Source organism: Malurus melanocephalus, unplaced genomic scaffold (genome assembly GCF_030028575.1).
Source record: "Malurus melanocephalus ecotype Western Australia unplaced genomic scaffold, MMel_1.1 scaffold_115, whole genome shotgun sequence".
Classification (NCBI taxonomy): Eukaryota; Metazoa; Chordata; class Aves; order Passeriformes; family Maluridae; genus Malurus; species Malurus melanocephalus.
Window position 1 is genome coordinate 1,333,069 of NW_026623347.1, and position 12,446 is coordinate 1,345,514.

The window sequence follows — 12,446 nt, forward strand, 5'->3', positions numbered from 1 at the left end:
GGTATTTGCAAAGAAATGCATTGTGCCACTAGAACWGCTCATATAAAAATAAAGTGGTGTTTGTTTTAAAGTGAAAAATATATACATGCTACATTAAGTCAGATGCTCTCACCAAAGCAAAACATAATCTATTGGTATTATCAGCCCAAAATTTGATGTATTGTTTCTAGATCTTTTAATTTTTCTCATCTTTTAAAGCCTACTTAGCTACAGCTCCTTTTTTTTACTGCCATTAATATATTTACAATTTTAACAAATTCTAATAAATTTACACCAGCTTTGCTTATTTGCAAGATTTTGTGAGTGCTCAAAACCACAGTAAGTCAAGCGCAACAGTTGCTGGTGCTTAATGTATTTTCATTTCCAAAATCTGCCAGCACCTTCAGTCTCTAAGAGTTGATAATRACCACATATGCCCAATAATGAATTGATGTGAGTGTAAAACACAGATATGAACCCATGGGTACCTAAAGACAATGCAATTCAGCATTCCTCCCTTGTGGGATGAAGTGCACTTGGGAAGTTTTTGGTTCCTCAGGAGTTAATTGGCCAAATGTCCATTCTGCTGAAAGGGACCCCCCAGAAATGCCTTTATACTCCAAAAATGAACTTTGCTGTTTTGTGTCAGACATAATTCCACCATCAAAAGACATGAGTTAATATTCATCCAACTGCAGCTTACAAGGGAAGAGCAGTTTCACCRTTAGAGGAAGTTAATGAAGACAGTAATAATGTCTGCATAGAAGTTTTCTTCTTAAAGGAAGTGAATTAAATGAATTGATGGCTGGAATGAACCTTTTCTCTGCAAAGTGCTTCACTTAGAGAAAGGTAAAAAATCCTCTAAGAGTACTAAGAATTTAATTYCTCAATGCCACGAGTGAAAGGCAATTGTAGACCTTGATGGTGCTGCTGTCCTTTGTGCCTCTCCAAGGTACTGTTTGTGCTCGTGTGAAGAAAGTTAAACGTGCTTTGCTTTTAAGCCTGATGAAGAACAGCCAGGCAAGGCAAGCTGAATACTTGACATCCCAGAGCAGCAATTTCTTTTGATGCAGTCACCTTTAGAGAGCTGCTGGTTTTGGTAAGAYGTGCAGGGAAATAGGCAAAATCATCCCATCAGTCAAGACCTCGGATAACAGTGCAGCTGTTAACTACACATYACTGATATATTTGGAAATGAATCTGCCTGGGTGCAATGTGAAATCTTTTCTACAACTTCTTGGGGAATGCTGAATAATAAATACCTCAAACCCTAATTCTTCTCCTTGCTCATTTTCTCTTGATCTTTCAGTCTTCTTTCCAACTCTCTAGTTCGTCCTTTTCTAGCACGTACAAAGCTTCCTTCTGACATTCCAGAAACACCTCTTGAAAATACCAAGCTGAGGTTTGGTGACAGATAATACATAAAAGCCACAAGGAATGCACACCCACAGTGCACTAAGCATGAGGGGAGGACAACAGAGACTTTTAGGATTTAAATTTTTTAATACCCACCATCATGTCCCACTAACTCTGCTGCAGATTTKTTATTTGCCTTAAGTCATAAACTATGACAACAACCCCAGGAGTACGWGCAGGCCATTTGCTCCACATTCATGTATTATACAGGGATTTGTTGGCCTTACATGTCCAGTCATTTAAGAGCAACTTGTCATCCTATTCCTGTTTTCATCTGGAGGGTTTAACAAAATATTAGAATTGGCATTAATAGGTGGTTATTCGCTGGAAAATTCTGCCATGAGTAACTCCAGCAGTTAAATTAATAGAGGATGCAGYTTGAAAAAAATTGCCTGAGTCCCAAAGGAAACTTTCTCCCAGAAAATGCCMCAGCCATGAATGTTCTCAGTAGGATTTACCATTCTGATGAAAAAACAAATGAAACCAAAGCTGTTCACGGCATTTTTCCCCCACCTTAAACAACTGGCAAGGGCATCCAGTCATAGGACAAGGGGGAATAGTTTTAAACTAAAAGAGGGTGAATGTAAGGAGGAAATGTTGCCTAATGAGGGTGGTGAGGCCCTGGCACAGGTTGCCCAGAGATGCTGAATAGCTGGCASAGCCCCTCCCCATCAGTGTCCTAAATACTGGAACACAGTGAAGGAGAAACACATCAGCATTTACTGCCTTAATCCTGCTAGGGAAGCCTCACTGCAGAGCCAATTAAATGCCATTCCTTGAAACATCTTAAGAATTTCTTATTTTTCACTCTCAGAACTTGTGTTACTTTTGATCTCTTGTATCTCTCACCCAAGGACAACTCGTCACATGCTCTGCTCCCACATCAGTGAGATGAATCCACTGCAGAGGTGACAGCAGCTCTGTGCACACAAACACAGGGATCATTTTTATGCCATAAAAGCAGTGCAGCGTTCAGTACATGTAAATTAAGGTTTTTGCATGAGTARGACTTTAACTTGACCATTTGAATGAATTGCACCACAACCACCACCACTCTCCACATTTTCTAACACTGTTTATGTTCTCACTCCTCGTGCACCGCAGCGATGTCACGCCTGGAAATCATTATTACAGCTGACACACAAAATTATGGCTGATTGATTCAGCCAAATCATTGTAAGCTTGTTTAAGAGCATTAAAAAAGCTTTATATTGATTTAGCAATATAAGGTACTTTTAATCAGATTAAAGAGCATCAGACAAGGTGGTTGTATCAATTTCCCTGATCAGTTTAGCAGGAGATCCAGTGAGATTGATGCACCAGCCTAACTGGATCACTGGCTAAACTGATCAGGGAGATTGGTACCTCCTGGTGCACAAAAAAATATGTGAAATGCAAAACTTGCTCCAAAGGTAAGAAACAGCTCCCATAAGGTATTTCTGCATCTCTCACAGTTTTATGTGCATCCTCTCCATGTCTCATCTCCCCAGTATTTATAGGGGGGCCATATTTACTTCCCAGATTTCATGGAGAGCAAGATGTGAGTGGATGCTCTCTGGTTTTTTCCAATATTTTGAGACTTACTGCACACAGAGTGCTCTGATGATTGGTAYGTGCACCATCAATCTGTCATTCCTGAACTTACCAGACTCACTATGAACCATCTATCAAACTTCCAAGGAGGCTCACACCTTCAGCTCTGGGAATRCTCAGAGATCCCCACACAGGCCAGACAAATGTCCTCAAATGTGCCTTCTAGACAAAATTTCTGACCAGGGGGATGAAATTGATACGGAAACCTTGAGGTGTATTTCAGCCCTGCTGTAGCCAGTGTTACAGATCTCCCATTTGTAAGCATTCCTCACAGTTACTACAGAGTCATTTTATCCCAAAAATCCCACCACGGTGAGAGCAAACCACAGCAGATGAAAATGAGGACCTTTGTTTTAATAAATACATGACATACACAGCTSTACCTGCAATGTTCCCAAACTGTAAGAGAACTCAGGGAAAATCTCATTTTCAGGCACAGCAGGCTTGCCTTGGCTCCCCTGCTCTGTTCCCCTAAGGGTTCCCAGGAAACTCTCAGCTATCAGGATAACAAGGCCTTGTCACCATCTGCAAATTTCTGATTTGTGTATTCTCAGCATCGACAACACAAAATTTGTAATGTGGCAGAAGTGGAGGAAGAAGATCCTTAATGGTTAATAACTCAGGATTTGTCACTTAGCTCACTTCAAGAGATTGCCCAGGAACCCATTGTTTCATCTTCCAGCTGTTTCCCATCAAATTACTATTAAATTATTCATAAATTATTACGCTGTTTCTTCACATCCCTGCAATACTAATTTTAACGGTTTCTAAGATACTGGAATAGCAGCTTTCAGGTTTCAAAAAGGCACATAAACAGCAGTAAAATATATTGAACAGATGAACAAAATTCAAGTTTAAGAAAAGTTTTCCCTTTCTAATATGAACYCCAAAGCCTCAGCAGYCCTGGAACACAGCAATGTCCCATTACCATCATTTGCTAGCACATCTATCCCTTTGAACACAGGAAAATGTAATACATTCATTAAAAAAATAACCAGCAACATTCCTGGCATTTCAACAGTTTTCTAATAAATGAGGCAAGGTTTAATCCACATTTTTTAATGTTACAGCCAAGCCCCTTCAGTCTCTGAATGAAACCGTGCAGATAAAAACATGGGATGGCTTCGTAACTGTTCCAGAAAAGGAAAAATGAGCAAACCTTGAGATAATAACTAATCAAAGTGCAAGTATTGTGTCATTAGAGGTGAGCTACTAATTAGCAAAAAAGAAATAAAACTGTCATTGTAGGCTTAAAAATAATGAAAAGAATAAACAATATCTGGAATTTTATTGCRAGGAGAATAGTACTAAGCATAACCCAGCAACAAAACTCCCACAGATTCATATATTAAAAAGAGAAAAACCTCAGTATTCATTAAGTAAGTGCACTCAAGTAAACGTAATTGAGAGATGAGCATTTCCTTTTYCAAAATGTATCATGGAAATGAATAGCGTGAAGGAAGCACAGACATTCTCCATACCCAGCTCCTTATGCTGCGCCAGGACCATTAAAACCACATGAATTATTTTGTCAAACTGCTTCAGAAGTTCAGAGACGGTCTTAAAATAGTAATTTATCTCAAACTTAGTACGAACACGACTACTTTATTCTCTTTAAACCTTAATTAGTGTACTTAAAATGTAAGCTGTGTTATCAAATATAATTAATCATATTTTAGGGTGGGTGTATTTTGAGCTTTAAATTGACTTACATTCTGCTGCTCGGTATAATCTTGTGCCCGTCTCTGAACCACGTCACTTGGGGCCTCGGATGGCTCAGGATGTGTGGGAAGTTCAGAACTGCAGCTTGTCCTTCAGTCACTGTTTTCCTCTGGTCTGCRTCCAGGAAATCTCCCATGTCTGCAAAAAGAAAGAATGACAAGTTTTGTCTTTCTCTCCATCTCTTTTCAGGGCACAGAGAAATCACCGTGGTTCCCAAGAGCCACTGGCACTGATGATTACTCAATGGGACACGGGATCATGGGGCAGTTTGGATTTTGGTTTATGGAGGCAGATGAACACAAGGCATGAAGAAAACCCCAGAACTTCTGGTGCACATGGGCAGAGCATCCATGAGCAGCCCTGAGTGACCCTTGGGCAGTAACTGAGGGGTTTTACTAAAAATGACATTTTAATGGAGGTTTGTTTGCATTTTTTTTTTGTGGGTTTGGGATTTTTGAGATAAATCCTTTCACAATAAAAAAGGAACCCCTGCAATGCAAAGGGATGCTCATGGTGTATATAAATGTGTAATTTTTTGGTCATTTTTTTTTTAAATGAAAGCTACACAAACAGCCAGGCCAGCAGAGAGTCAGAGCAAGGCAGGGAAGTTCCTGCTCCCCAGAGGATCCTGGAATCCAAGGCCACATTCAGGATTCACATTCAGGCTGGGAGCTGTCAGCTCTCCTGGCACCACACCCCTTGTCAATAGTGCAACTCCAGTGTTAAAGAGCAGCTTTTAATAAAAAWTTTAATGGAAGAAATGAAACTACCCTTGCAGAACCTCTGCCTCTGAAGGCTTTATTTTACAGGCAAGTTCAGGTATCTGGGGAGACCTTGAAAAAATTCAGTGATTTGTTTTTCTTGTTTTTCCATTGCCTTTTTGTACCACAACCTTACCCATTAAAATAAACAAGGCTGTAGGGTCTTACTTCTTCACCCTTCAAAGAACTTCTCTGCATTTTAATTTGATTTAAGCTAGGAAATTCATACACACATAGAGAAAACTATTCCAGCTTCTGTCACTGAATTCCCTTATTTTTTTTTAAGGACAGCAGGGCTCTCTACAAGTTCTGTGCTGCAGAAAGGGATGGAAAGGACGCAGCAAAGAGAAGACTGCTACAGGTCTGTGAATGGCAGGAGATGAGAAGAGACAGAACAAGAGCAGAAATTAAAAACACATGGTATTTTAAAGAAGCTTTAATCATCTTTGTGATTTTCAAGTTATTTATTCAGACATAATCAGCATTGTACTTCCTCTGCTGCTCCAGATTCCTTACAACTGTAATCAGATCAGCTACTTGAAAAGAAATTTCAAACTGCGTAGGTGGATCTAATTAACTTCACTGTCGTATGATTATTTTAGTTTTCACAATCCAGGAGTTTTTTAAAGCCATCCTGTAATTAAGATTTACTCAGCAGTTTTCTCACCAATATCTGTTCCCATTCAGTTAAGTGATATGTTAGCATGTGTTGAGAATATTTTTTAAATTATTTAACAAGTTCCCTGCTACTTCAGATAATCTAGGACGTGGAAAACACCTCAGATCTTTCTCAGGGCCATTATAATTTTACCTTTCCATTTTTCACTAGAGATCTTGAGGTGAAGTGTATTGGGAAGCATCCTCTACTCACAGGCAAAAATGGCTAATTTCTTGCGAATCCTTTTAGTTTAATGTCGAACATAAACTTCCCCCTAAATTTTGATGACTGGCTAAGAGGACTTTAGAGACCCCCTGGAAAGTTGCTTTCAGATATATTTTGAGGAATAACCAAAAATATGGTAAAATATCAGGAACTTCACTATAACCAGACAGCTTAAATCAATTAATTTAAATWAAAAATACTAAAATACAGAAAACAATCGTGTGGTATCAGTATCCACCCTTGAGTGACGGGGAAGGAGGATATTTCAAACTTGCAGAACACTTTAAGCTGCAGGAATAAGGTGTCACAAAGAATGTCACAAAGGCTCAGGATTAAAGSTCTCCCAARTCCCAYAGGATCTGCTTTGCTTTGCCTCAAYGYCTTTATCAGTGAAAATAAATTAATAAATTAATTAATAAACAGAYTGCTTAATTCAGATTTAAGAGAGCGATTTTTCGCTTTGTTCAGCAATGCAGATCTACAAATGAAATGGGAGGAAAACTAAAATTGAAGAGAGTAAACAATTTCACTTGTTACTCTGTCCAGAATGGCCAAACATACACACAAAGCAGTCTAGAAAGACAAAACTCTGCACTGCAAACCTTCCTTTCCTTCAGAGAGGAACAAAGCTGTCATTTCAGGAGAAAAAATTCTTCAGCAGAGCATCAAAAAGTATCCCACAAGGACTCCCTCAGGAATTGCTCCCCACACTGTGCCAGTAAAACCTCTGGCACAGCTGGGGAGGGAACTGGACAGGGAGGAGCTGGGAGAGAACCCCTTTAACAGCYCCACAAAAGAACTGTTGCTCTTTTAAAAAAATTTGGAGAAGTTTCCCAGCACACAGCTGCACAAACAAGTTTTCCTGCTGAGCCTAAAGGGACAGAGAGCTGCAGGAACAGGAATGATTGGTGGGATGGAGAAGGAAATGGGCTCGTGTTTCCATGGAAGGGCTACCAAAGCTTTCATCCCCTGAAGCCACACCTGGAGATGCAATTCCAGAGGGATCCAGACTCCTCCAAGGGCTCAGTGCTGCACAAGGAGAGGCTCCTCACCCTCTCCTTTCTCTGCTAAACCTGCTGCTCACCCCACAGCTCACTCAAAGCTATGTTCACTCACACCAGATTTCAGAAGGTCCTCTGTGACCTGATTTAACTCACTATAACTGCAGAGGAATATCTGGAAAAATGCTTGCAAGGGTCTGACCCAGGGCACAGTGAGGCCATGGTCAGAGACAGCAGGGGCACAAGGGCTGGCAGGAGGCAGGGAAGGAAAACCCCATTTTAGCAGCAGTTAAAGTTTATTTTAACWTCAGTTCCCAGCAGCTCTGAAACAATAGAGAGACCAAACATCAAATTACTGATATCAGTGACATTACAGAGACAGTAACACAATCTGCTGTAATGCAGCAAACTGATGAACAYGATAGCAAAGCTTAGATAATACCAGTGGCAACTGGTTTTGTTTTATTTTCAAACACAGGAAATTCCATGTGATTTCCCTCACTGACATACTGATTAACTCGCATCAGTTCCTTCAAACTGGGTATCTAATAAATTATTCAATTTCTCCAAMTACCACTTATCAAGTGACATTTACTACTGCTGAATTTCCAGTCGCTGACCCTGAGGAGGAGAAATTTGATCCATGTGTGAGAATTCTCAGGTACAGCACACAAATCTGTCTCTTTTTAAATTTCTTTTATCCTTTTCCTTTGGAAAARGAATCAGGCCTAATTTTATTATTATTTCCAAAAAAGGTTATTTGAATTGTATTTTCTACCTGCTAACTGAAAAAAAAAGGAAATCAAGAGTAGGTGATCATTACTAATGTCATGTTCACTAGCACAGACTCCTGAGAAAACCAACTGAACCTTTCCAAATGGCAGCTGGATTTCAAAAATTCTGCACAGTCCAAACTGAGGCGGTGCAAACACTGGGGAAGGTTGCTTCAGGAAGGTGTTGAGAACAGAACTTTAAGGTTTTGCTGCAAAACTGATTTTGTATCACAAGGATTACAATGTGAAATCTTCCTGGTGCTCTCCCCACCATTCCCTTTCAGATGCTGCTGCTTTCTGGATTTTTTGTTGTTGCTAATTGTTCTGATTGATAGTTTTGTGCTGCATGGCCTTGCTTAATCCCTTTGTATTCAGGGTGAGGTATAATAGTTTCTTCACGCTACAGRTATCTCCAAACAATCTCATTTTCAAGGCTTTGAACAGCTCAAARACTCAGTGTTACCCTGCTCTGAGCCGCTTCCCAGATGACAACTGAACTATGAAACTTCTTGTGATGCAATAATTCAAAAAACTCATTAAATCTGTTAYCTAACACCCGTTCAGACTCCCAAATGTTATCAGTACAGTGATTTCTTTGCCCAAAAAGAAGCCAGTGAATCAGAGTAACCCTCATTTAGACATACATGCCACTTGCACTTGAGATCTCCTCTGCAGCAGTGCCCCCATCCTGTTGCGCACRATGCACTGGTAGGAGCCGGCGTCAGACCTCTGCAGGGCTGGGATGATGTACCTGCCAGGCAAAAAGCACAATTAGACAGAAATTCATCCTGTTAGATCCTTTGGTTTCAGTGCTCGTTGGGTTTTTTCTTACAAACAGCATTCTCGTGTAATTTCTGGGTTTTGGCCACAATATCGTCTGTTACAGAGAGATTTTTTTAAAGAACAGCTAACAAGAAATGCATGAAACACMTTTCAGTCTCAAGTTCTGTGCACAATAAATGCCAAGTGTATAAAAAATTCACTTGAAAGACAGATTTACATTTTTCCCTTCATTTTCTCTACCTTCCTTCACAAGGCAAAGCAGGTAATTTGTTCAGAGGAGCCACAAGGAGAACAAGTGCAGGCATTGGGAAGACTGGTGAAAAATATCAAAGCTTTGCAGTGAAAACTCCACTGTGTGACCCTGTAACTCTGAGGAATCGTGGAATTGGCACCGTGGGCCGTACACTGAATTTGCTCTGCCCTTCAGTGAGCTCAAACTCTTGGTCCACTGATCTCACCTTCCTCATCCGGCTCCATCTGATTGCTCAACATGAAAATGAGCTGATAGGCACAGTTTTAATGTGAATAAAACACATGAATAATAGAGATAATCCTGCTTTAAACAAACATTAATCATAGGMACATATTCCCCCAGTCACCTTCAGGAGATATTATGGCAGGATTAATGAAAGTCTTTATGAACGAGAAGAAGGAGGAAAACTGCTGAATTTTAATCTTCAAAGTTTAATTCCACTAAAAGAAAACATTCTGTGTGCAATCCCAGCAATCCCAGCACACCAGTAATGACTCTRACCAGGAATGGTGCTGCCTGATGAGCCTCACCACGGGGAATGGAGTGAGGAAAGAGGTGAAAATATAAAGCAGAGGATGGAAATCAATAGGACAGAAGGCTTCTCTAGCTCCTTACAAAATAATTTCCTTCTCTGCCAGGCAGAAGATTGTTGTAAAACATCATTATAAAAATAAATAAATTGAAGATTCTGATAAATACTGAAAATTAATTTTTACAGTTCTTTTTAACAAATAGTTATACGTTAACAATCTTTCTTCCTCCCATAAAGATTTAGTGTTCTACTTGGCTAACATTTATTGCATTTTCTATTAAATAAAGCCAAAATTAAAGGGTTCTTTCCTGAGTTTTCATCTGTACTAGGGCAGTAATGCAGAGTTAGTTTTGCTGCCACCAGGACAAAACAAATCAATTAGATCAGAAGTGTCCTACTTTGGTTTTCTTTACTGACTTATTAAAGTTTCAGCAGGAAACATTCTTAACATGTTGCCTGAAGAAATGAAAATCTTTTAAAAATTTACAGTGAAAATCCCATCTACCTAGGAAATTCCAAGGCAGCCAAAATTTAGAACAGCTGGATTCTCAGTGGACCTATTGGATATAGTGTGCAGGTACAGCAAGCAAAATTAGAAGAATTAAATAACAAAAATGAGAAAAAGATAGGACATGTGTTTATACTGTTTGAGACTAACTTGAAAATTGCAAACCTGGGCAAGGGATAAATATTAATGGAATTTCTGATTCTGTGTTTACAATTTTAAACACTCTTTATGCACCTCATATGTCTTATTATTTTTTAAAACCTACTTTTCTATTGACCTAACAGCTTTTTGTGCAGTGCTTTCCCCATTCGCTGCTTTCTGATCTGCAAGAAGGGATATAAATAGTGCTAAGTTCTAAACAAGACTTTCTTCCCCAGAATGAATTGAAATCGAAGGTTAATACAATTTTTTACAGTGACAAGACATAATTTTGCTTTATTTTTTTCCACGCTCAAACTTTCAAGATAGATCTTCCCACTGTAGAGATGCCAGGAGGCTCCTTAAGGTTCCTGGGGATCTCTGCAAGGACTTTGGAAAGTCAGCCCCGACTTTTTCCTCATTTKGAATGGCACAGCCAACCAGAACCTGGCGTTTGGGAAGTTTCTGCAGGGAGATGGGAAGTGACAAGCGGAAAAGAAAAGTTTCAAGGGGAGTGTCCCTGAGCGTGACGCGCTCCATCCCACTCTGCAAGGAATTTAAGGAGGGAGTGGCATCAGACAGCTCAGGAGAAAGCCCACCTAACACTTACAGTTCACTCTTAATTTAAAATTTAAACCCTCATTTTAATTTTAAATGCCCCAAAAATTAAAAGCTGTAGGATAAGAGATTAAATAGTCATAATTATGGATGCAGAATTAAAGCTAAACGTATTTTGTTAGATATTCATGTTACTTTTTATCTATTCAAGCTTTTTAACAAAAGACTTATTCATCAACTGATCTAACTTYTTTTAATACAAAATAAAGTTAAACTATGTCCAGCGTTAAAAACACAAATATAATAATCAGATACTTGTAAATAATCTGGTTCAAAGTGTATGTTTGCTTAGAAATAACCATAGTTTCTTAAATTCAAATAAATCAATGTCTTCAGGCCACAAAAGCAAATAYGAAGGGCACACCTGGTCCAGAACTTAATTCAAAAGAAAACAATAGGACAAAAAAAAAAAAACCAGAAAAAATACTCTGGCTGACCATTAAAATCTCTTAAGTTATAGACATAACCACAACTGCTACAGCAGTCAGCAGCATTGATTTGTTTTCATAACATGTATCTCAGATCACAAAGAATTTATAAGGTTGTTTTATAAATTCTTAATACAAAGCAGTGTATGCAGAGTCACTGTAAAAGCCRGGCTGTGCACACAGCCAGCTTCGTTAGACAAAGAAAAGCTGCTCCTTCGGGGTCACCAGTGTCACCATGCAGAGACTCCAATTAGTTCTTTACTCACTTGGGGTGTTATAATAATATCTTCTCAGCCTGTTACAATATAGACATTACTTTAACTGAGACACACTAAGTAATATCAATTACCAAAAATCTTTGATTGATGATTCAAATTGCAGCAGAAGTCACTTACTCAGGGAAGATTCGTGCATTTAAACAGACTATTTACCCAGGAGAACTGCACAGCAAACTATTATGGGGTCAAAGGTTAAATTTTGCAACTGGAATTTTTATGGCTAAGCATATATTTTCCTTGCTTTCATTCATCCTAATGTACCTATGCCATTTTTTTTGGAAGCTTAAAGTTTTGCATTTCCACAGAATCAAAATCCTGTTTAGCTGATCTCTGACTGCAGTGTAGCAGCAGGGATGCAATTTCTAAATTAATATTTTCTATCAATGTTATTTTATTAGCATAAACCAGCAGTCTCCTCTGTACCAGMTCTTTTAATTAGAAATAGAAATAAGAACAATATAAAACCCAAAGAATTAATAAATATGGTTYGAATCATGACCTGACATTCACAAGAATAAATGAAATGCAATGRTAAGAAACAAGGGACTGAGTGCAGGTATGTGCACACACGGCCTGGGAAAGGTGTTCCAATAACTGATTTCACCCCACACTGCCACACACAGCAAAATTCTAATTTTGTGTTAGGATGTCCACTTATTTAAGAAATACCACGGCATTCTGATCTTATTTCAAAATGTCACCCACTCTTACTCAAATTTTCTCCTAATACCATGAAATGTCATTCTCCCAGTGCCTAGCACACCTRCAGGGCTGCAGTTG

General features: G+C 39.0%; 1 protein-coding gene across 1 annotated transcript in view; it reads right to left on the bottom strand.

Annotated features, from left to right (window-relative positions):
- Positions 1-12,446, bottom strand: part of SDK1 (sidekick cell adhesion molecule 1) — a 375,512-nt gene that overhangs the window by 255,930 nt on the left and 107,136 nt on the right. The window contains exons 3-4 of the mRNA XM_057369831.1: positions 8,773-8,879; positions 4,701-4,848 (exon numbers count right to left, since the gene is read on the bottom strand). Of these exons, the coding sequence (XP_057225814.1) occupies positions 4,701-4,848; positions 8,773-8,879 (255 nt within the window). The remainder of the gene's footprint in view (positions 1-4,700; positions 4,849-8,772; positions 8,880-12,446) is intronic.